Here is a 23,177-nt window from a genome sequence, read left to right as displayed (position 1 = left end):
TCCTGCCCATGTTTCAAAAATCTCTGACCCTTGTGGTAGCTGATATCTGAAACGGCCTTTGTGAACAGCAAAATCTTTCAATAAATCACAGTGCCTGAGATGGTGAAGCCAAATGGCCTGGGCTAGAAATCCAAAGTTACCACTTACTAGTTCTGCAATTGATCAAGCCATCCAACCCAGGGATTGGCCGACATTTTCTGTAAAGGGCCACAGTAGTTAATATTTTATATTTTTTTGGCCATAGTGTCTCTATCACGACGATTCAAACATGCTGTTATAGTACGAATACAGCCATTGACAATACATAAATGAAGAGCATGACTATGTGCCATAAAATTTTATTTAAGGACACTGAAATTGGAATTGTATATGATTTTTATTTGACACAGAATATTATTCTTTTGATTTTCCTCAGCTGTTAAAAAATATAGAAACCATTCTTGGCTCATGAGCCAATCAAAAATAGATGAAGGGCTGGATTTGACCTCTCTTTTAACTTTACTATGCCTCAGTTACACCATCTGTAAATTAAGGATAATAATGTTCACAGAGGACATGTTAGAGCAAAACAAGTAAGATAAATAATGCAAAGTTATCCTGGATTAGCATGGATTAGTTAGCAAGAATTATCATTAGTTAGCATGGATTCTTGTGTAATACATATTACCATATGCTAGTAATCAGAAAAGAATCTCTTCCTCCCCTGTTTTACATTCTCTCTGGGTGAACCTATCCACACTTAAGGCTTCAACCACACCTCATTAATAATCCCCAAATCCCTGCCTCCAGCTCCAACCTTGCTGTTGAATTCCAGGCACATCATCCTGGGTTCATTTGTCTCTTTAGGCCCATTTCCAGAATTTGATCTCATTACCTCCTCTGATAATTCCATGTGATGGAAGGGACTGTGTCCCTCCAAAATTCATATGTTGAAGCCCTAACCCCACTACCTCAGAATGTGACTGTATTTGGAGACAGAGCATTTGGCCCTGACCCAATCTGACTGATGTCCTTTTTTTTTTTTTTTAAGATTTTATTTATTTATTCATGAGAGACACAGAGAGAGAGAGGCAGAAACATAGGCAGAGGGAGAAGCAGACTCCCTGCAGGGAGCCTGATGTAGGACTTGATCTCAGGACCCCAGGATCATGACCTGAGCCAAAGGCAGATGCTCAACCACTGAGCCACTCAAGCGTCCCCTGACTGGTGTCCTTATAAGAAGAGGAAATTAAGATACAGACACACACAGAAGAAAAATATCCATCTAGAAGCCAATGAGAGAGGCCTCAGAAAAAAACAGCCCTGCTGACACCTTGATCTTCCAGCCTCCAGAACTCTAAGAAAATAAATTTCCATGGTCTAAACTTCCTAGCTGGGATCCCTGGGTGGCGCAGTGGTTTGGTGCCTGCCTTTGGCCCAGGGCGCGATCCTGGAGACCCGGGATCGAATCCCACGTCGGGCTCCCGGTGCATGGAGCCTGCTTCTCCCTCTGCCTATGTCTCTGCCTCTCTCTCTCTCTCTGTGACTATCATAAATAAATAAAAATTAAAAAAATAAATAAATAAATAAACTTCCTAGTTGTGGCTTTTATTAAGGCAGCCTTAGCATCCGAATATACTCTGGTTCTTCTCATAGCCCCCAAATTCACCAAATTACCCTTGTGATTTTAAAGAAAACAGCCACAAAATTCTTTGGCACTTCTCCCCTTGAATCTGGGTGGGATTGGGACAACTTTGACCAATGGAATGTAGCAGAAATGACACTGCGTGACTTCTGAGGCTAAGCCAGAAAAGGCCATGAAGCTTCTAACCAGCTTTCTTGGAACACTTGTTCTGGAGGAAGGTGATCTTGTGCAAGAAATCTGATTACCCTGAGATTGCCATGCTGGAAAGGCCTTGTGTAGGTCCTCAGCATTCTAGTCAATCCCACCCAGGTACCAGACATGTGGATGAAGGAACATCCAGATGACTCCAGTCCCCAACCTTCAAGTCACCCCAAAGCCTTTGAGTCTTTGGGGGCAGAAAGAAGCATCTCCTCTGTGCCTTGTTCTAATTCCTAACCCACATAATTCATGAGCATAATAAAGTGGTTGTTTGACATTGCTTATGTTTTAGAGTGGATTATTATGTAGCGATAGTAACAGGAACATCTCTCCCCAGACCACACCTGTCTATGACCCTAGATCTGTCCTAGGCTGGTCTTCAACAACTTTCCTTTAATCTCTTGCTACATCCTTCACTCGAAAGTCTCTGCCTCCAATTGGGAACATTCTCAAATCTATCGCTTTGCAGAACTCTAGGACAATGTTTTTCCTAAAGCATACATCTGACAAGCTCCCCTCCTATTTTCAAAAAATTTTTTAAAATTGAAGTATGTTGACACACAAAGTTATATTAGTTTGAGGTACACAACATAATGATTCAATGACTCTATACATTATGCTATGCTCACCACAAGAGTAGCTACCATCTGTCACCATACAACACTATTACATATCATTGACTATATTCCCTATGCTGTACCTTCCATCTCCATGACTTACTCATTCCATAGCTGTAAGCCTTTGTCTCCAACTCCCCTTCACCCATCTTGCCCATCCCCACACCACCATCTCCGCCCCCCACCCAAAACAACCAGTTTGTTTGTATATATGGGTATGTTCCTGCTTTTTTTATTTGTTCATTTTTGTTTTTTAGAGTCTACATCTAAGTGAAATCATATGGTATTTGTCTTTCTCTGACATTTCACTTAGCATAATACCCTCTGGATCCATCTATATTTTTGCAAATGGCAAGATCTCATTCTTATTTATGGATAAATAATATCCCTTTTTTTTTTTATGATAGTCACACACACAGAGAGAGAGAGAGAGAGGCAGAGACACAGGCAGAGGGAGAAGCAGGCTCCATGCACCGGGAGCCCGACGTGGGATTAGATCCCGGGTCTCCAGGATCGCGCCCTGGGCCAAAGGCAGGCGCCAAACCGCTGCGCCACCCAAGGATCCCTTTTTGTTTGTTTGTTTGTTTGTTTTTTTAATATCCCTTTATATAAGTATACCACATCTTCATTATCCATTCACCTATTGATACACTTTGGTTGCTTCCATATCTTGGCTATTGTGAATAACACTGCAATAAATATAAGGGTTTTTTAAAAGATTTTATTTATTTATTCATGAGAGACACAGAGAGAGAGGCAGAGATGTAGGCAGAGGGAGAAGCAAGGTTCTCATAAGGAGCTCGATGTGGGACTCGACTCCAGGACTGCGGGACCATGCCCTGAGCCAAAGACAGCTGGTCAATCGCTGAGCCACCCAGGCATCCCAAGGGTGCACTTATCTTTTTTTTTTTTTTTTTTTTTTTTTTTTTTTTTTTGCACTTATCTTTTTAATTAAAAAAGAATTAAACACAACTTTAGGGGACACCTGAGTGGCTCAGTGGTTGAGCGTCTGCCTTTGGCTCAGGACATGATCCCGGTCCTGAGATCGAGTCCCACATTGGGCTCCTTATGAGGAGCCTGCTTCTCCCTCTGCCTGTGTCTCTGCCTCTCTCTGTGTGTCTCTCATGAATAAATAAAATCTTAAAAAAATAAAATAAAATAAACATGACTTTAATGGTTTTGTTTTCTTTGGATAAATACCCAGTAGTGGAATTACTGAATCATGTAGTATTTATATTTTTAATTTTTCTGGAACTTCTATATCGTTTCTGACAGTGGCTGTACCAATTTACATTTCCACCAACATGAGGATTTCTTTCTCTCTACATCTTCATCATACTTGTTATTTGTCTTTTTGATTCTAGCCATTTTGAAAGGGTGAAGTAGTATCTCATTGTGGTTTTGATTTGCATTTTCCTGATGATTAGTGATGTTGAGCATCTTCTCATGTGTCTGTTGGCCATCTGTATGGCTTCTGTGGAGAAATGTTTATTCAGGTCCTCTGCTCATTTTTTTAAAAGACATTTATTTAGTTATTTATTTAGAGAGCATGAGCAGGAGGGGCAGAGGGAGAGGGAGAGATAATCTCAAGCAGACTCTACACTGAGCATGGAACTTCTCACATCCCTGAGATCACAATCTGAGCCAAAACCAAGAATCGGATGCTCAACCGACTGTGCCACCCAGGTGCCCCCAAGTCTTCCTTGTAGCAGTCATGACCCTCTAGGAGATGGCCTCTGGCATCACTTACCACTCTTTGCCTCATCACCTATGCTCCAATAACCAATTTAACCAATTTCTTGGCCTCTCTCATGTGGATTTTCACTCCCTTCTGCCTGGAATGCAATTTTCTTTCTCTTCTTTATCTGAGTCTTTAAGACTCAGCCTAGATGTTACCCTCTTTCTGAATGATACTATGCCTTGTCATTCTGAGTTAACTGTTTCTTTTGGAGGATCTCATAAAAACTCAGGCATCTTTCTATTACTATGTATACTGTTACTCTACTGTGACCAAATGAGACAGAGCAGGGACTGGACTTGAGTCCTCCTCAATCTTGATCATGAAACCCAACATGCCTTGATAGCTGAAATCCTATGCCCCTTTGAGTAGCGTATCTTCCAGGAATGTGGAAGCAGGATGCTTACCAAAGGGTAGACTTGACTACAAAGACCGGCAAAGAACAAACCAAACCAGTCTGTGCCAAGGTGGACCCCAGCAATAATCTTTCATCGACTTCCCCTAATTATAATATTTTTTAAAGATTTTATTTATTTATTTGACAGAGAGATACAGACAGCCAGAGAGCAGAAGCAAGGGGAGCAACAGGCAGAGGGAGAGGCAGAAGCAGGCTCCTCGCTGAGCAGGAAGCCCAACGCAGGGCTCCATCCCAGGACCCTGAAATCATCACCTGTGCTAAAGGCAGCTAGTTAAAGTGCTCTAGGGACTGAGCCATCCAGGTGCCCCTCCTCCTGATTGTAATATTAAAAACACTCCCAGGGATGGAGATTTAACATATTAATGAAATATGCAACGCATGATGAAGAATGTTCTGTTTGCTACGCCTGTGAGCCAATATCCCATATCTCTCCAACTACCTGCTTTGAGTCACTTCTTTCCCACCTCAGTCTCTTTAAAAACTTTCTCTAGCCTTTGTTCAGAGAGCCAGCTTTCCTTTGTGCTGTTTCCCTTGTGCTTGAGCATCAGCCCCAATAAAAGCCTTCCCTAGAATTCCTGTTTGGCCTCTAGTAAATTTCTATTGCTTGGAGGGCCCAAGGACCTGAGTCAGGACACAAGCACTTCACTTCATTGTCTCATTTTTTCATCTAGTTGGTCAGAGCCTGTGTCTGATTAATTTCTGTGTTCCCAGGAGGCAGCAAGCAAGAACTCCTTTGGAGGCCTACACCAGTATAATATCTACCACCCTTATTCCTTAATCAGTGGATTCCATTTTATTCAGATAGTAATTTCCTTCATTGTAAGCCAACCAGGGCAACTTCATTAAGACTTTTTTTTTTTCCTGGTATTGGTCTGGAAATGCTATGTCACTCAGTTCTGTCAGTAAAAAGTTAAAAGCAGGTTTGCAGAGACTCCAGGACAGATTCTCCTCCCTTATAAAATGAGAAAGGTGGGATGCCTGGATGGCTCATCGGTTGAGCATCTGCCTTCAGCTCAGGGAGTGATCCTGGGATCCAGGATTGAGTCCCGGATTGGGCTCCTTACAGGGAGCCTGCTTCTCCCTCTGCCTGTGTCTCTGCCTCTCTCTCTCAGTGTCTCTCATGAATAAATTAATAAAATCTTTATTTTAAAAAAATAAAACTCCAAACCTTTATAATAATAAATTTCTTCATGGTTTAAGGGATTCACATGTTTGCTATACGTATAACTAAAACATCCCATTGGTATGGTGATTCTGGGAGAAAAAAGAAAATAGTTGTTTTCATCTCTTTCTCTTAGACTCTTGTCTTCTGGCTTTTCACTCTTCTCCATGGTTGTAGCGACTGGATTTGAGAATAACTCTGTAGAACAGTATGATGGTGCTTAAAATCTCAATAGGACCCATCTCTTCAGATCAGTGGCCTCAAAGTTATCTCCCTGAGGAGCAGAAGTTTAGGGGATTGATCTTGATGATGATATTGGGTGAAGGGTCCTCTTTTACACATCTCCCTTACCTCTCTCTGTGTTCCTGGTTACAATTCCTTTTATTTTTATTTATTTATTTTTTAGAGAGAGAGAGCTCTAGCAAGTGGGCATGGGGTGGAGGGTGGAAGGGCAGAGGAAGAGGGAGAGAGAATCCCAAGCAGGCCCCATGTTGAACATTGATCTCACAACCCCAAGATAGTGACCTGAGGCAAAATCAAAAGTAGGATGCTCAACAGACTGAGCCACCCAGGTGCCCTCTCTATTTCTTTTAGCATTATGTTTTATAAAATATATTTGGTCTTTGTCCCTAGTTCCTGGCACAGTCTCCTAAAACCCCAGGAATTTCCTGAATGATAAAATATATAAATATATTTTAAATAAACACATTTTACATAAATGAAAAAAATACATATTTTACATAAAATATATAAAGATATATTTTATTATATCTAAGGAGCTCTTTTTGATCACACCAAAGTTTATACTAATACAGTGACTTAAGTGGGGACCCTATGATAGCCTCTGAAGGACTAGGTGACTAAAGCTTTGGGACTTTCAGCCCCACACACAGATTTTGGGGTAGGGAAGATGGGAGGGGTTTGGAGATTAAGCTCTATAAAAACTCCTGAACGTAAGATTTGATGAGCTTCTGGGTTAGTGAACACATCATGGTGTTGGGATGGTGGTGCCCTCAGAGAGGATATGGAAAGTGTACACATCCAACCTCTATATACTTTGCCTATGTATCCCTTCCATTTGGCCATATAACCAACCCAAATGAGAGTTTGTCTACCTGATGTGCAGCAAGTCAATAAAAACCGACACTGAGCTTTGGCAGTGCAGAAAGGAGGGTTATTTACTGATGTGGCTCCTCCTAGGAGAATGGGGACCTAATGCTGATTAGCCCCAAACTCCCTGATGGCTTGCAAGTGAGGGGCTTTATCTGAGATGCCTGGGTGGCTCAACTGGTTAAGTGTCTGACTCTTGATTTCAGCTCAGGTCATAATCTCAGGGTCATGGGATAGAGCCCTGTGTTGGGCAACCTGCTCAGCAGGGAGTCTGTTTGAAATCCTTTCTCTCCTACTCCACCCTGCTCATGCACTCTCTGTCTTTCTCAAATAAATCTTTAAAATAAGATAAAGGGCAAAAGTTAGGGGCAGGAGTCACCTGAGAAGCTGAAAACTGCTGACTGGAGGCCCATGAGTTCATGTTAGCAGGTGCTCTGGCACCACTTCATCTGGTCATCTGGAGGTCTTTTCCAACTCAGGAGACTGAGAATTGGAAATTTTTCTTTATGTTAGAGATTTCACTAAGTAAATGTGGTGGTTATACCTTTAGGGTAGTGCTAATTAACTACTTGTAAGCTAGTGGCGTTGCGTACCTACAGGTTCCTCAGCTGGTCCCGCCATTCCTGGGGGCAATACACACTCTACTGTTCATTTTTTCTTCTGAACTGACAAGATGGACACTGGCTTCAGCTGGTTTTGAGCTGTATCCTTTATGATAAAATGGTAAACGAAAGCAAATTGGCTTCCTAAGTTTGTCGAGCCACTCTAGCCAATTATTGGACCTGAAGAGAGGGCCTCAGAGACCCCTGATTTATAGCTGGTCAGTCAGCTGCAGGTGACAACCAGGGACTTGCAAGTAGCATCTGAAATGGGGGCAGTCTTGCTGTAGGATGGAGCCCTTTACTACACATTTGGTGTCAGAAGTGCTGTGTGAAAAGAGAAACAAGTTTTTGCTTAACCATTATCTCTGCTTTTTACTGCTTGCCTTGAGTTCTTCTACCTTCAATAATTGTTTCCTTCATTTTCCTGAACCTCTTAAGGAGAAAAGACTGGGACACCCACACTTCTTGACTCTTGATATTTAGAGGGGTCAATTCCTGTCTCCTGTAATAGGGCTGGAGGTGAGGGGAATATTCAGACTTCAGTCTCCGAGGAGAGTACACTGACAACATATTCAGGGTGTTTTCTGGAAGTTGCAAGAAGCCCCGGGTTTCTGTCACCTGATTGGTTCCAGCTTCATCTTTCCTCTCCCTTTGTTCAATAAAGTGTCTGCCCAACTTGAGTCACTTTGCAAGAAGCCAGGAACTAACAAGAGAAAAAGGATCTCAGCCAGTGGTAAGTTGGGACCCTGACAATTTCAAAAATTACTATTTGAACATCTGCTAGGTGGCAGATACCTCCTAAACCTTCAGAGCTAGGCTATCCAATCTAGAATCCACTTGCTATATATGGTTATTGAGCTCTCACTGGTCCAACCTGAGATGTGCTGTAAAAGACATTTAGTATATTCAAAAGACTTAGCATGAAGAAAGAATGCAGAATAGCTCACTGATAATTCTTATATTGACTACCTGTTCTAATGATATTCTTTTTGATATGCTGGGTTACATATATTATTAAAATTAATATATTATCCCAATTTCTTTTACTTTGTAGAAAGAATGGTAAGCCTCATATGTGGCTCGCATGTATGTTTCCTTTGGACAGCATTACTCTAGAAATTTAGCACTGAAAAAATTTGGTAGTCTTCTAGCATTTATACCATTGTGGAGGATATTTAGAATAGGAAATGAAAGAATGGATAAACAAACAAGAATATCTCGTAGAATAAGCCTGCCTGGAGTAGCTGCCCTGTATTGTGGGCCGGGGGGGTGGGGGGCTCTGAAGATGTAATAACTCATTCTTACTGAAGAGCCAAATGTGGGAAGCTTGAAAGAGCATAATAGGCAGAGGAACAGAGGATGCAGAAGCCTCAAGATGGCAATGAGCTTGGCATGTTCAAGCAATCGAAGGAGTTCAATGGATAGAATGCATTGTGTAAGACTAGAGTGATGTATGAAGTATGATTGAGTGTGATGTTGGGGGGCATCTAGGTGGCTAGTCAGTTGGGTGTCTGCCTTCGGCTCAGGTCATGATCCTGGGAGGACATTGAGTCCTGGCATTGGCATTGGCACCTGCTCAGCAGGGAGCCTGCTTCTCCCTCTCCCTCCACCACTCCCCACTTGTGCTCTCTGCTCTCTCTCTCAAATAAATAAATAAAATCTTAAAGAAAGAGAAATATTTAGTTTTCGTTCTGTTTCTGGCACAGAGTTCCTAAAACTCTTGGAATTTCCTAAGTGATGAGAGTGGCAGAGGTGTCTTTTGTTGTTAATGAGGTGACTTTCGGAAAGCACCTAAGGATGGGAGAAAATCAACCACAGAGACTGAGTTCAATCCCCAATAGCCAATGAGTTAATCAATCATGCCTGTGTAATGAAGCCTCCATAAAAACACAAAAGGACAGACTTCAGAGAGTTTCTGGGTTGGTGAAAACATGGAGAGAGCAGCACACCTGAAGAGGACATGAAAACTCCACATCCTTTCCCCACACCTGGCCCTATGTATCTCTTTCATCTGCTGTTCCTGAGTGATATCCTTTTATAATAAACTGGTGATATAGCAAATAAAATATTTCTCTGGGCTCTGTGAGCCACTGCAACAGATGGATTGAATCCGAGGAAGAGGTTGTAGGAACCTCTGATTTACAGCCAGTCAGTCAGAACCACAGGTACCCCAGACTTGTACCTAGTATCTGAATTGCCCTAGGTGCAGGGAGCATCTTTTAGTACTGAACTTTTAACCTGTGCAATCTGATAGTGTCAGAATGGAGTTGAGTTCTTAGACACCTGCTGATGTTCAAAAATTGTTTGTTGATGTGGGGACTCCCTCACACTTTGGAAATTGGGTCACAAAAGGATAGATGGTGCAGATCCAAGAGTGTTTGGTAAACTTGAGTTTGGAAGTCCGGACTTTGGGAACCACTGGAGGATGTTGAGCAGAACAAGGTCATGATCTATCATGATCTTTTAAAAGATCATTTGGCTAATGTCTGGAGAATGGATTTTGGGTGAGCGGTACTCAGGGGGAGGCATTTGTAGCAGGAACAAGCTATTTGCAAGGTTGGTCCAAATATGCAGGCCAGAAGTGGGGGCCATGGACAAGGAATGGGAATGATTCTGGGAGTGGATTCAGTTGCTTTGCAGACAGAAGACAGACTTGGATTAGGCTGGGCAATAAGGGAAAGACATCAAGGATCTGTTTTAGTCAAGAAGTCAGGTGGGTATATCAGACTAGAGTTTTAAGGAGCTTAGAAGTTATCAGGACTGAGACGCCTGGCTTGGTGGAGCTCAGGACTCTTTGATCTCGAGGTTGTGAGTCTGAACCTCACATTGGGTGTGGAAATTATGTAAAAATAAAATCCTTAAAAAATAAAATAAAATAAAATCTTTAAGGGGCACCCGGTGGCTGTTGGCTAAGCATCTGACTCTTGATTTTGGCTCAGGTCATGATCTCAGGGGGTTGTGAGATTGAGCCCCAAGTGGGGCTCCGCACTCAGTGTGGAGTCTGCTTAAGATTCTCTCCCTCCCTCTCCCTTTGCCCCCTTCCCCTGCTTGCATGTGCAGGCTCTCTCTCTCTAAATACATACAATCTTTTAAAAAAATCTTTAAAAATAAAAAAAGTTAAATTTAGAGGAGAAAAAGCTAAGAAATTGGGCTGAGAAGAGGTGGCCAATTGAGCTATAATAACAACCAAGAGTGTGTTGTGGGTGCATTTTATCATCTCAAGGCATAGGAAAAATGTGTCTTAGGAAGCAGGAAGGGGTCAAATGGGTCCTATGTCACTGAGGTATCAAGATGAGGACTGAGAAGGGACCACTGGAGTCAGCAGTGAGGAGGCCACAGGTATCCCTGAGGAGAGCACATTCTGTGGAGCTCTGAGCAGCAAAGTCAGTCTGGAGTATGTTTAGGAGAAAATGGGAGGCGAGGAGTGGAGAGGCTCCCTTCTAAAGTTTGGCTGAGAATCCTCTTCACAGAAAGAAGTCTCTTGAGAGAAATAGAGCTGAAGCTGGAAAGGAATACGGGTCAAGGATGGTTTCTTTTTATTTTTAAATTTTTATTTTTTAAAGTAAATTCAATGTCCAATGTGGGGCTTGAACTCATGACCCCAAAGCCAAGAGTCATATGCTCTATCCGCTGAGCAAGCCAGGGGCCCCAGGATGGTTTCTTTTTAAAGGGAAAAGAGATTATAACATTTATGGGATAGTGAGAATGACCCAGTAGAAAGAAAATCTTGGGCTTTTGTCTTTGGCAGAAAAGAAAAGGGACAATGCTGGAGGAAAGTTTTCGGGAAGATGAGGTAGAGAGGGATACAGAACAAATATAGGAGGGTAGCTGCTGGGAGAATGAGAACTCTTTATTTGCTACAACAGGTGCAGGTAGATTGGAAGGTTTAGAGCAGGGCAGGCTAAAAATTTCTAGTGGTTACCATCTTCCCATTATAATATGAGGCAAAGGCATTAGCTGAGAGTGGGGATTAGGAGGGGAAAGACCGGGTAAAACCAGAGAGGAAAAAAGGAGAACTGAAACAGTTATTTCAAAATCTGGAAGTGCAAATACGCTAGAAAAGTAGAGTAAGCTGGGGATCACTGGGTGGCTCAGCGGTTTAGCCCCTGCCTTCAGCCCAGGGCGTGATCCTGGAGTCCCAGGCCCGAGACTTGCATCGGGCTCCCTGTATGGAGCCTGCTTCTCCCTCTGCCTGTGTCTCTGTCTCTCTCTCTCTCTCTGTGTGTGTGTATCTCTCATGAATGAATAAAATCTTTAAAGAGAGAGAGAGAGAGAAGTAGAGTAAGCTAACACGGAAGTTCTGAGTTTCCATTTGAAATTGCCATAATCTAGTGGTGCCGCCGTAATAGTTGTGACACCTGGCCAGTCACTTCCCCTGTCAGAGCCATGGTTTCCTTTTATATTACATGGCAATAATGTTTATCCCAAAACAAGGGTGTTGTAACTGGAGATTATAAAATGTACAGTGACTGGCACATTTGAGGAGCTCACCAAATAGCAGCCTTCATAATCCACAGTAGTATCATGTGTGGTTCATAGGTTCTCTCTCCCACACTACAACTAGGATGGGCCCAGAGTTTACAACTTTGCCTCACTGGCCTTGCCCCTCCTGTCATTGCACGATTGTCCTTCCTCGTTGTAGCAGCATTTAAAAAAATTTTTATTTATTATTCATAAAAGACACAGAGAGAAAGGCAGAGACATAGGCAGAGGGATAAGCAGTCTCCCCACAGGGCGCCCAATGTGGGACTCAATCCCAGGACTCCAGGATCACAACTTGAGTCAAAGGTAGACGCTCAACCGCTGAGCCACCCAGATGTCCCTGTAGCAGCATTTTTAAACCAAAATCTATAGATCACTGAGCGCACCATATCTTCTGAGAGCCTCATAGGTGCTTAAAGAGTGAGTAGAGAGAATTTGACTCTGTTAAGGAAGTCTGGCAAGTGGAAGAGAGTCGAGGGGACAATTCTGGTGGAATCTGTCTGGCTGAGCTCAAATGCTGGCATACATCAATCCTCAAGTGCCATATGCGAGGGTTGTGGTGAGGGCTAAAGGAGCTCTTGGCACATGGAAAATGTTCCTGGGACTCCTGGGTGGCTCAGTGGTTGAGCATCTGCCTTCAGCTCAGGGTGTTATCCTAGGGTCCCAGGATTGAATTCCGCCATCGGGCTCCCTGCCAGGAGCCTGCTTCTCCCTCTGCCTGTGTCTCTGCCTCTCTCTGTGTGTCTCTCATGAATAAATAAATAAAATCGTAAAAAAAAAAAAAAAGAGGGATGATAACAGATACCTTGCAATATTATTATTAGTATGTTAATATAATTTTATTTATATTCAAGTTAGTTAACATATACTGTATTATTAGTTTCAGGGGTAGAATTTAGTGATACATCAGTTGCATATAATACTCAGCGCTCATTACATCAAGTACCCTCCTTAATGCCCATAACCAATTACCCCATTCCCCCACCTTATTCCCATTTTTTTAAAATTTTTATTTATTCGTGATAGGCACACAGTGAGAGAGAGAGAGGCAGAGACACAGGCAGAGGGAGAAGCAGGCTCCATGCACTGGGAGCCTGACGTGGGATTCGATCCCGGATCTCCAGGATCGCACCCTGGGCCAAAGGCAGACGCCAAACCGCTGCGCCACCCAGGGATCCCTTATTCCCATTTTTTAAAGATTTATTGATTTTAGAGATAGAGAAAGAGCATGAGTGGGAGGGGCAGAGGGAGAGGGAGAGAGAATCTCAAACAGACTCTGTGCTGAGCATGCAGCCTGACATGAGGCTCGATCTCATGACCCTGAGATCACGATCTGAGCTGAAACTGAAACTTGGATGCTTAACTGACTGAAACACCCAGGTGCCCCTATTTATTTATTTTAGAGAGAGGGGCAGGGAGAGGCAGAACAGGGAAAGAAAGAATCTTAGGCGGACTTCCTGCTGAGTGCAGAGCCTGACATGGCGCTCCATGCCATGACTCTGAAATCCTGACCTGAGCCAAAATCAAGAGTCAGGAATTTAATTGACTGAGCCATCCAGGTGCCCCAACACTTTGCAATATGATTATGAGTATTAAATGTTAACAGGTGCTTAGTAACTGCAATTTCTCTTAAGGAGGCTGAATAGGTCAGGGTAAATTGACTCTCAAATTTTTGAGGCCATAAAAGACCACCTTAGCTTTTATGTAAAGAGATTCTAGGGTGAGGTTCATGAATATTCACTATTAATAGCCGCACTGGATATTTCTCTCTTTTTTTAAGATTTTATTTTTAAGTAATCTCTACACCCAGTGTGGAGCTTGAACTCACAACCTTGAGATCAAGAGTCACATGCTCCACTGACTGAGCCAGCCAGGCACCCCAGCCACCCTGGATATTTCTGATACAGTTAACAGATCATAATATTAGGAAATCTGTTAATGTAGCATAGAGGTGAGAGCCACACAGACCTCTGTGTTGAATTTGGATGCAGTAGTTATAGATGTGACCTGGTCCAGATGCAGACACTACATTTTTTAAAATTCTTTTTCTTTTTTTTGGGGGGGGGCATTCTTACTTTTAAGATCAAGAAAAACATTTTTTTAAAGATTTCATTTATTTATTCATGAGAGACACACAGAGAGAGGCAGAGACATAGGCAGAGGGAGAAGCAGGCTCCATGCAGGGAACCTGACGTGGGACTCGATCCCGGGTCTCCAGGATCACACCTCGGGCCGAAGGCAGTGCTAAACCGCTGAGCCACTGGGGCTGCCCACATCAACTTATTCTTATGAAAACCAGAAATAACGAGCACTATAGCTTTTTATGTAGATCAAACTAGATCCCCATATATAGCAATTAATACAATGCATGGTCTCTGATGAGAACCCCACAGATATTACTAACAAATTTTATTAATCTCATACTCCTTATCCCACAGAACATGAACATTACGCAATGGGCAAAACTTCTTCACATCCCAGAGAAGAGCTCTATATCAAGCAAAGGAAACAGAGGGCTGAAAGTAGAGATAGGGCCCCCTTTGCTGACTTCCTCCAGCATAGAATCCACATGATGTAATATGTTTCTACATATTACCGTAACTGTTCAAGATCCTCAATTATAAACTCAAACCAAATTCTAAAACTTTAATGTCAATACTAAGCAAATAGCAGGCAAAGGGTTCTCATAGTGGAAGCTGGGAGTCTGGGAGAACCTGGGGCTGAAAGAGCTTTGCAGAGCTTGCCAACATCTATGCAGTGAATGATGGGTCAGAAGTGAACCTACTCACTCTGAGTCTAGCATTTCCCTCACTGAGCCGTGTCTGCCAATCAATTTTCTCTTATCTATATACTGTAAGTGTACTTTTCTGCTAGTGAATAAGAGCCTTGTAATTCTCTTGATTAAGCAACCTGACAGGTGGAATACATCTGAGTAACTATGGGACTATGGAGAACTATCTTTTCCCAACATATTAGGCAAGAGAATGCCAGTTTTATAGTATGACTGGCCAAGTTTCAGGAGAGTGGGGTTCCTGGCTGGAGTGGGAGCTATAGTAGAAGTTAATGTTGGCCATGAATAGGGATGCTATAAGATGGTTCCACAGATGAGAAATGGCAATTGAAATGTTTCAGGTGTGGGCAAGATGGAAAACAACCTCTCCATCCCTCTGAATGGATCCGAAGAGATGCTCCATGAGTCTGCTGGCTACAAGGTTCTGCATATCCTGCCATTGGTGGTGCTTGGGATCACCTTTGTCCTTGGCATCCTGGGCAATGGGCTTGTGATCTGGGTGGCTGGATTCCGGATGGCACGCACAGTCACCACAATCTGTTACCTGAACCTGGCCTTAGCTGACTTCTCCTTCACTGCCACCCTACCATTCCTCATTGTCTCAATGGCTATGAGAGAACTGTGGCCTTTTGGCTGGTTCCTATGCAAGGTAGTTCATATTGTGGTGGACATAAACCTGTTTGGAAGTGTCTTCCTCATTGCTTTCATTGCCCTGGACCGCTGTATTTGTGTCCTGCATCCAGTCTGGGCCCAGAACCACCGTACAGTAAGCCTTGCTTCAAAAGTGATCATTGGACCTTGGATTCTTGCCCTAATCCTTACCTTGCCAGTTTTCATCTTCTTGACTACAGTAAATGATGGAACAGGGAATATATACTGTACTTTCAATTTTGCATCCTGGGGCAACAGTATTGAAGAGAGATTGAAGGTGGCCATCACCATGTTGACAGCCAGAGGGATCATCCGGTTTATCATTGGCTTCAGCATGCCAATGTCCATCGTTGCTATCTGCTACGGGCTCATTGCTGCCAAGATACACAAAAAAGGCATGATTAAATCCAGTCGTCCCTTACGGGTCCTTACTGCTGTTGTGGCTTCCTTCTTTCTCTGTTGGTTCCCCTTTCAACTGATTGCCCTTTTAGGCACAGTCTGGCTCAAAGAGATGTTGTTTGAAGGTAAGTACAAAATCCTTGACGTCTTGGTTAATCCAACGAGCTCCCTGGCCTTCTTCAACAGCTGCCTCAACCCAATGCTCTACGTCTTCATGGGCCAAGACTTCCGAGAGAGACTGATCCACTCCCTGCCTGCCAGTCTGGAGAGGGCCCTTAGTGAGGATGTAACCCAGACCACTGACACAACAGCCAAATCTGCTTTACCATCTGCAGAAGCAGAGTTACAGGCAATGTGAGGGGGCTGAGAGCCATTTTTTAGCTCTGCATGCTCCTACCCTGCTCGCATTTTCAGCTTCACATTACCATGGGTCATACTGAAGCACTCATCATGAAAAATACTTTGGTATTCCTTGATTTGGGAGGGAAAAAGTGACATAGATGTTATTTTAATTTTGGACCTCAGCCTGTACCCTGGGATAAGTGGAGCTTGTCAAAGAGTACAAGAAAGAAAAGAAAGTGATGGGGTGTTTGTAAAGTTTACATAAGAGAGTATAATAGGGGGGAAACATTTGTTATTTCACCATTAAAATTTTGCTTAGGGTTTTTAAAAAGCTGTTTTTAATCAGATTATAGAAATTTCTTTGTATTCTTAGTTTTAGTACTAACAGTTTTCTTTTTTAAAATCATGAATAGCTATTGGATTGTATATCATATATTTTATGTGTATATGAAGATGATCATTTAGTATTATCCTTTTATTACACATTACACTGATTAATTTCTGCATGTTAAACTACCCTTGCAGTCGTAGGATAAGCCACACTTAGTCATGATGTATTTGGTCTATTTATAAATTATCTCACTAGATTTGTTTAGAACTTCTGCATTTCAGTGTATGTAAAGATGGGTCTATTTTCTTTCCCTTAGTGTCCCTATCACCTTTTACACCAAACTTCTAATGGCCTCCTAAACAGACTTGGGAAGCGATTCCTCTGACTCTTTTCTTTCATAAATGTTTAGACTTTCACCAGTGAAGCCAATTGGCCTTGGGTTTTCTTTCTGGGAAGGCTTTTAGCAGTGAGTTCAATTTCTTTAATAGTTATGTCCCATAACTATTTCTATTTCCTCTTCTGTCAATTTCGGTAAACTGTGACTTTCAAGGAATTTAGCCATTTCATCCAAACTGTCAAATCTATTGGCATGAAACAGTATAATAACTGTATATAGTAGTTGGTATGGTTTCCTTCACATAATGGGAGTGATGTAACATAACTAAGCTATCTGAAGGGAGGGATTTTGGTCCATATTGTTCACTGATAGATCCCTACACCTATATGTAAAATAGTGCCTAATGAGTGACAGATGGATACTCAATAAATACTGAATTAACGAATCAATAACAAAAGTGTCCTCCAGGTGTCAAGTAAAAACCTTTAATGTCTAGCTAAAATGACCTCTCACCCTCATTTTATGAATTGAGAGTACCCAGGGGATTCTCACTGCAGTTTACAATATTTACAAATTCCCATGTAGTTTATGTTTTTATGAACACCTCTGGTTTTGAGTTTCTGCTTCAAGTAAAGCACTTTGGATGTTGCCTGGTGCTTTTCTTTTGGAAAAAAGTCAGTCCAAGATAGTACTCAGCTTTTTTTTTTCTTTCTGCAAATATCACTCACAAATTATGTTACTAGGCAACATACTTTCCTGATGCACTGGCGAAAGAAAGAACTCAAACTAAATATTAGATAGTCCTGTTATCAAAAGTCCCTCACTCAATATGCTGCTTTACTGTCATCTTCCTTCTCCTTTCTTTCATGTCATCCCTAAAGTTTTGCATTTCCAGCACATAGCAGTGTACCCATTTCATTTGCATTTTTGACTCCTGGAAATGCTTTTTTAGTTCCCAAGAAATGTCCAACTAAGGTGTGGCCACAGAAAATAAGAAACAAGTAAGAAATGCAAGAGTGCAAAGCCAGGCGCAAAGGACGGTGTACATCTTCTCAATAGAACCAGCGCTTCCAAATAGGCTAATTAAGAAACTTGCTTCACTGTCAGAGCTGGGTTCTTAGGATTCTGCTCACTGGCCTTGGTTATTTGCAACAGAATAGTACCTGCTACATCCTATTTTTCTGTTCTTCATTGGAAGTCTTCATTGTGTATGCCCAGTTCCTATTGCACCATTATATATTAGGTCTCCGGAAGTGAGGATTCTTATAACTTTATGGAATGCTTATCACAAAGAAACACTTATAGACCTTATTGCATCTAAAACTCCAAAATAAAACACTGGGGCTACCACCCTTGGGAAGGATGGGATTACTTCTGCTTGGAAGAGTATACAGAGATGTTGAGAGGACAGAGGGTAAGATGTAGTACAGACTGCCAGCTTCCAACCCAATATTCATCCCCCTCCATTACAAAAAGTAGGTTGAAATTCATCCACCTAAAATAATACTTTTCTCAGCCATCCTTTCGGTTAGATGCAATAAATTCTAAGCAATAACAGGCCATGGTTATATCATATCAGCATATAAAGAGCTTCCTCATTCTTTTTAATGCTTGCATGGTATTCCACTGGATTGATGTATCAAAACATTTAATCAGTTACATATTAATGACTATTTAAATTGTTTCTAATCACTTCTCTGTCCCTTTGGCTAAATTGTTTTTAAGACTTTTGTTGTTACAAACAATGCTATGAATAGCTGTGTACACACATGTTCCTTTGCAATATGTATAGGTTTATCTGTAGGGTAAAATAAAGGTTACATATAACTTGGTTGATTTTCCTGCTCTTATTTATTGCTAGGGCTATAATGTCCATTGCTACATCTCTTAGGGAGACAACTTTTCTTGGTGGATATATGGAAGCCTTTAAATTAAATGAAACTACATAGTTTAGAGATATGTAACTATGTAGCAAAATTATAAAGGAAAGTGATAAATTGACTACCATAATCAAGATAGTGATTATAGGGGCACCTGGGTGACTCAGTGGTTGAGCATCTGCCTTTGGCTCAGGTCATGATCCTGGGGTCCTGGGATCAAGTTCTGCATCAGACTACCTGTGGGGAGCCTGCTTCTCCTTCTGCCTCTGTCTCTCTGTCCCTCTCTGTGTCTCTCTCATGAATAAATAAATTCTTAAAAAAAAAAAGAAGGATGATGGTTACAGTTGAAAGGAGGGAGGGAAAATGATCAGGAAAAAAAGTATATTGTGGCTGATGGCTTCTGGAATGGTGATCAGGATCTATGTCTTGACTTGTTGCTGGTACATGGGTATTTCTTTTACACAAATGTATTAATTTTCATTTTTTAAGAAAAGATTTATTTATTTACTTTAGAGAGAGAGAATGAGGGAAGGAGCAGAGGGAGAAAGAAAATCTCAAGCAGACTCTCCACTGAGCATGGAGCCCAACCTGGGGTTGAACTCACCACCCTGAGATCATGACCTGGGCCGGAATCAAGAGTCAGATGCTTAACTGACTGAGCCACCTAGGTGTCCCTAATCTTTATGTTTATCTTTTATTCATTTTTGCCCTTAGGTTTGTTATATCCCACTTTTTTTTTTTTTTTTTTTTTTTTTAATATTTCAGTAAAATTTGGATTCCTTTTCCTTTGTACCAGGAAGCTTCATAGCTTCTGGACTCCTCAAGTCGGGTAACTCATTCATAGAGGCATTGCAGTTCTCTAAATTTTGATTTATTAGGACAGGGAGAGCTGGGGGGTCAAAAGGAAGCAGAAGTAAACAATTCCTGTTTGGCTGTCTTTTGTGTCCTTGCTTGTCTCAAGTGCTAAAGAAAACAAACTTAGAAATTGAGCTCCACCCTGTGGCTGCCAGAACACAAAGCAAGGAAATGGGAGTCTGCCTGCCTCCGCAGCTTTACAGCCTCATTGGGATTGACCCTCTAGGAAAACCAGATTCTCTCCTCCATGAGCTCCCCCAGAGTGAATTTTGTGTGTGTGGTGGGGGGAGGAGAGCAGAGGGAGAGAAAAACAGAATCTTTTTTTTTTTTTAATTTTTTTTTTTTGAAAAACAGAATCTTAAGCAGGATCTACGCCCAGTGTGGAGCCCAGTGCCGGGCTCCATCTCACAATCCTGAGATCAGGACCTGAGTAGAAACCAAGAATCAGAACTCAACCAACTGAGCCACTTGGGTACCCCTACCCAGAGTGAATTTCTAAGTGCATCTGAACAAGGAAAACTGCTTTCTAATCCAGGAAGTCCTCACATTCCAGAATGTACATTCCAGAGATAGGAGAGTGGGGATCTCTCCTGTATTTCATCCCGCCCTAAGATACTAGATAAACTTGTTATTAGATAAAGAAGATCTGTGTGAATGTCTCATAATCTTGGGATGCTGAAGATAGAGCAACTGTGTTTTTCCCTCTCATTCCCATCTCATGGCTGTCCTAGCTCCAAATACCATCTAGGTAACTATTTCCCAAGTATGAATCTACAACTGATACTGCTCTGTCAGAATCACTTGGGTATTTTTTTTTTTTTAATATGGGTTAAGTCACTGCAGCATCAAGCCATCTGATTAACAAAGTCTGGTGCAGAATGCAGGAATCCATATTTATTCACAAAGCTCTCTGGTAACTGATGTGCAATCAGATTCCTCTGATGATTAGCAGCAAGAACAAAATAAGAAATAGTATCAGATCTTGGAAATACAGATATATCTTTATAGTCTACAGCCACCAAGAACAAATGGTCTTCTTGTGGGGCTGGTGAGGCAGCTATTAGGAGGGCAATGTGGGCAGTTCAGTTAGCAAAATACATCTTGACAGAAAAGTTGCTGTCCCCAGTATCTTGTTCAAGGTCCTCTGCAGTTGCTTTGGTTTTAAAGTGGCAAATGTGGGTGAGTTAAGCTGTCAATATTCTACTCTTCCATAGGAACAGCCAACAGAATTACCAATTAATCAGAAATATATCTTCCCCACCCTTTCCAACTCCAAATTCTCAGCCTCCACAATCACGCAAGCCGATAACCTTGCAATAAATCATACAACCACAGAACCTATTGGTTCTGTTTGTTTGGAGAACCCTAATATATTTAAAAATTGTTGTCGATTGTAATGGTATGGTGGCTATAGTCTTTTTATTTTATTTTATTTTTATTTGAGAGAAAGAAAGAGATAGTGAGAGAAAGCACAAGCAGGAGGAGCAGAGGAAGAGGGAGAAGCAGGCAGCCTGACGTGGGGCCAGATCCCAGGACCCTGGGATCATGACTTGAGCCAAAGGCAGATGCTTAACTGACTAAGCCACCCAGGTGCCCTGACTCTAGTCTTTTAAAATCCTTATCTGTTATAGATACTACATTATTTAAGGGCCAAATGACATGACATATGGTATTTGATTAGAAATATTCCCCAGGGGAAAAAAGGAAGGGAAAGCAAACTGATCTCTCTCACTGGAAAGATCAACAAAATGTTTTCAGTTTTTGAAGCTTTCTACTCTTGTACATGTTTCCAGTTTGCACATTAAAGTATTTTAAAAAATCATTCTATGACCCAACAAATCCACTCCTAGATATATTTCCTGCCAACAAGCATGTGCCTATGAACACAAGGACACATACATGATATGTGAGTGACAAACAGAGCGGAACAACAGAGTGTGCCCAAGATTATAAATACTTACATATTTCATAATAGCCCCAAACTACAAACAAACCAAATGTCTATCAACAGTAGGATGAATGATTGCAATATATTCATAAAATGAGTTACTATACAATAGAAATGACCAAAGTAGCCTGTATATCATGGATGAATCTTAAGATCATCCTGTTAAATGAAAAGCCACATATATCAGAATAGATTTGTTATATTCCATTTATGTACAGTTTTCCAAAAGGCAAAATTAAACTACACTACATTTAGGTATACATACTTAGGTTTACTTTTAAAAGGCAAGGGATTAGTGTGCCTAGTGGCACAGTCTGTCAAGCATCTGACTTTCGCACAGGTTGTGATCTTGGGGTCCTGAGATCAAGCCCCACATCGGGGAGTTTGCTTGTCCCCCCTCCCTCTGTCTCTCAGTTAAATAAATAAAATCTTTTTAAAAAAATTTAAAAAGTAAAAGGCAAGGGATTTATTACATAAAAGCCAAGCGGGTGATCACAGCTAGGAGTAGAGAGCAGGTTTGATCTGAAAAGTATGCAAGGTTGGCTGGCAGGCTTTTGGGATTCTGGTAAATTTCTAGATCTTGACTTCTGTGGGGGCACATGGATATTTGTTTTATTTTTTTAAATATTTTATTTATTTATTCATGAGAGACACAGAGAGAAGCAGAGACACAGGCAGAGGGAGAAGCAGTCTCCTCACAGGGAGCCCGATGCGGGACTTGATCCCCCGACCCGGGATCACGCCCTGAGCCAAAGGCAGACGCTCAACCGCTGAGCCACCAGGGGTCTCAGATATTTGTTTTTTAAGAATAGGACAAGCTGTATACTTGTTTAATTCACTTTTCTGCACCTTTGTTATCCCTTAGAGTAAGAAGGTTATTTTTTAAAGATTTTATTTATTTATTCATGAGAGACACAGAGAGAGAAGCAGAGACATAGGCAGAGGGAGAAGCAGGCTCCATGCAGGGCGCTGATGCAGGACTCGATCCCAGGACCCCAGGATCACGACTTGAGCTGAAGGCAGACACTCAACCACTGAGCTACCCAGGCACTCTAAAACTTTCTTATTTTTTAAAAAAAGATAAGCCACCCAGGTGTCCTGGTAATTTTTTTTTTTTTAATCAATTCCTCTTATGTCCATTCCCCTTTACATTAAAGAAGCCTTTTGGCTTCAGCAGTTCAGGCAGCCCGAAGTAGGGCATCCTATTCATATCAGAGCTATGTTACCTAAAATTTGGCTTCTTAGAAGAGAGAAATCTGGGAGAATCAAAGTACAGCAATAGCAAAACAACTCAGGCTTGATTTGGGGTTGACGCTACTCCCGTTACCTTTACTTGAGTGAATGAAAACTCAAGTTGGAACACAACTCCCACCTAGTGGTTGCTTGGGGCTAAGACACGTTTAAGGAAGCAGAGTTCTGCTGAATCTCCTCCTCTCTTCTTCATCCCCACTGGGAGAGGCTCAAAACTTGCTTCCTTCCCTGTCAGCTTCTCTAGATGGAGTTTTCTGGGGCTCCCTGAATAAACAATCTTCCAAGAAACCCAGGATATCCTCATTCATCCAAATGTATATTACAGAGACTGGCCCTCACCTCACCCCTCACTGTCACTAGACTGAAAATAGGTTATAAATGTTTTACACTGTCTGCCCTCATATTCCCAACCTCACCTCCCTGCCTCCCCCAAATATGGTC

General features: G+C 41.8%; 1 protein-coding gene across 1 annotated transcript; it reads left to right on the top strand.

Moving 5' to 3' along the window:
- The first annotated feature begins 8,072 nt into the window (after window positions 1–8,072).
- On the top strand, window positions 8,073–18,633 carry FPR2 (formyl peptide receptor 2). Its single transcript, XM_038527980.1, has 2 exons — window positions 8,073–8,202; window positions 15,084–18,633. The coding sequence occupies exon 2, from the start codon at window positions 15,095–15,097 to the stop codon at window positions 16,148–16,150; it is 1,056 nt and encodes a 351-aa protein (XP_038383908.1). The 5' UTR covers window positions 8,073–8,202; window positions 15,084–15,094; the 3' UTR covers window positions 16,151–18,633.
- Window positions 18,634–23,177: the final 4,544 nt, after the last annotated feature.

This window comes from Canis lupus, chromosome 1 (genome assembly GCF_011100685.1).
Source record: "Canis lupus familiaris isolate Mischka breed German Shepherd chromosome 1, alternate assembly UU_Cfam_GSD_1.0, whole genome shotgun sequence".
In the NCBI taxonomy this organism is placed as follows: domain Eukaryota; kingdom Metazoa; phylum Chordata; class Mammalia; order Carnivora; family Canidae; genus Canis; species Canis lupus.
The sequence above is the reverse complement of the archived record's forward strand: the minus strand, read 5'-3'. Positions and strand labels throughout refer to the sequence as shown.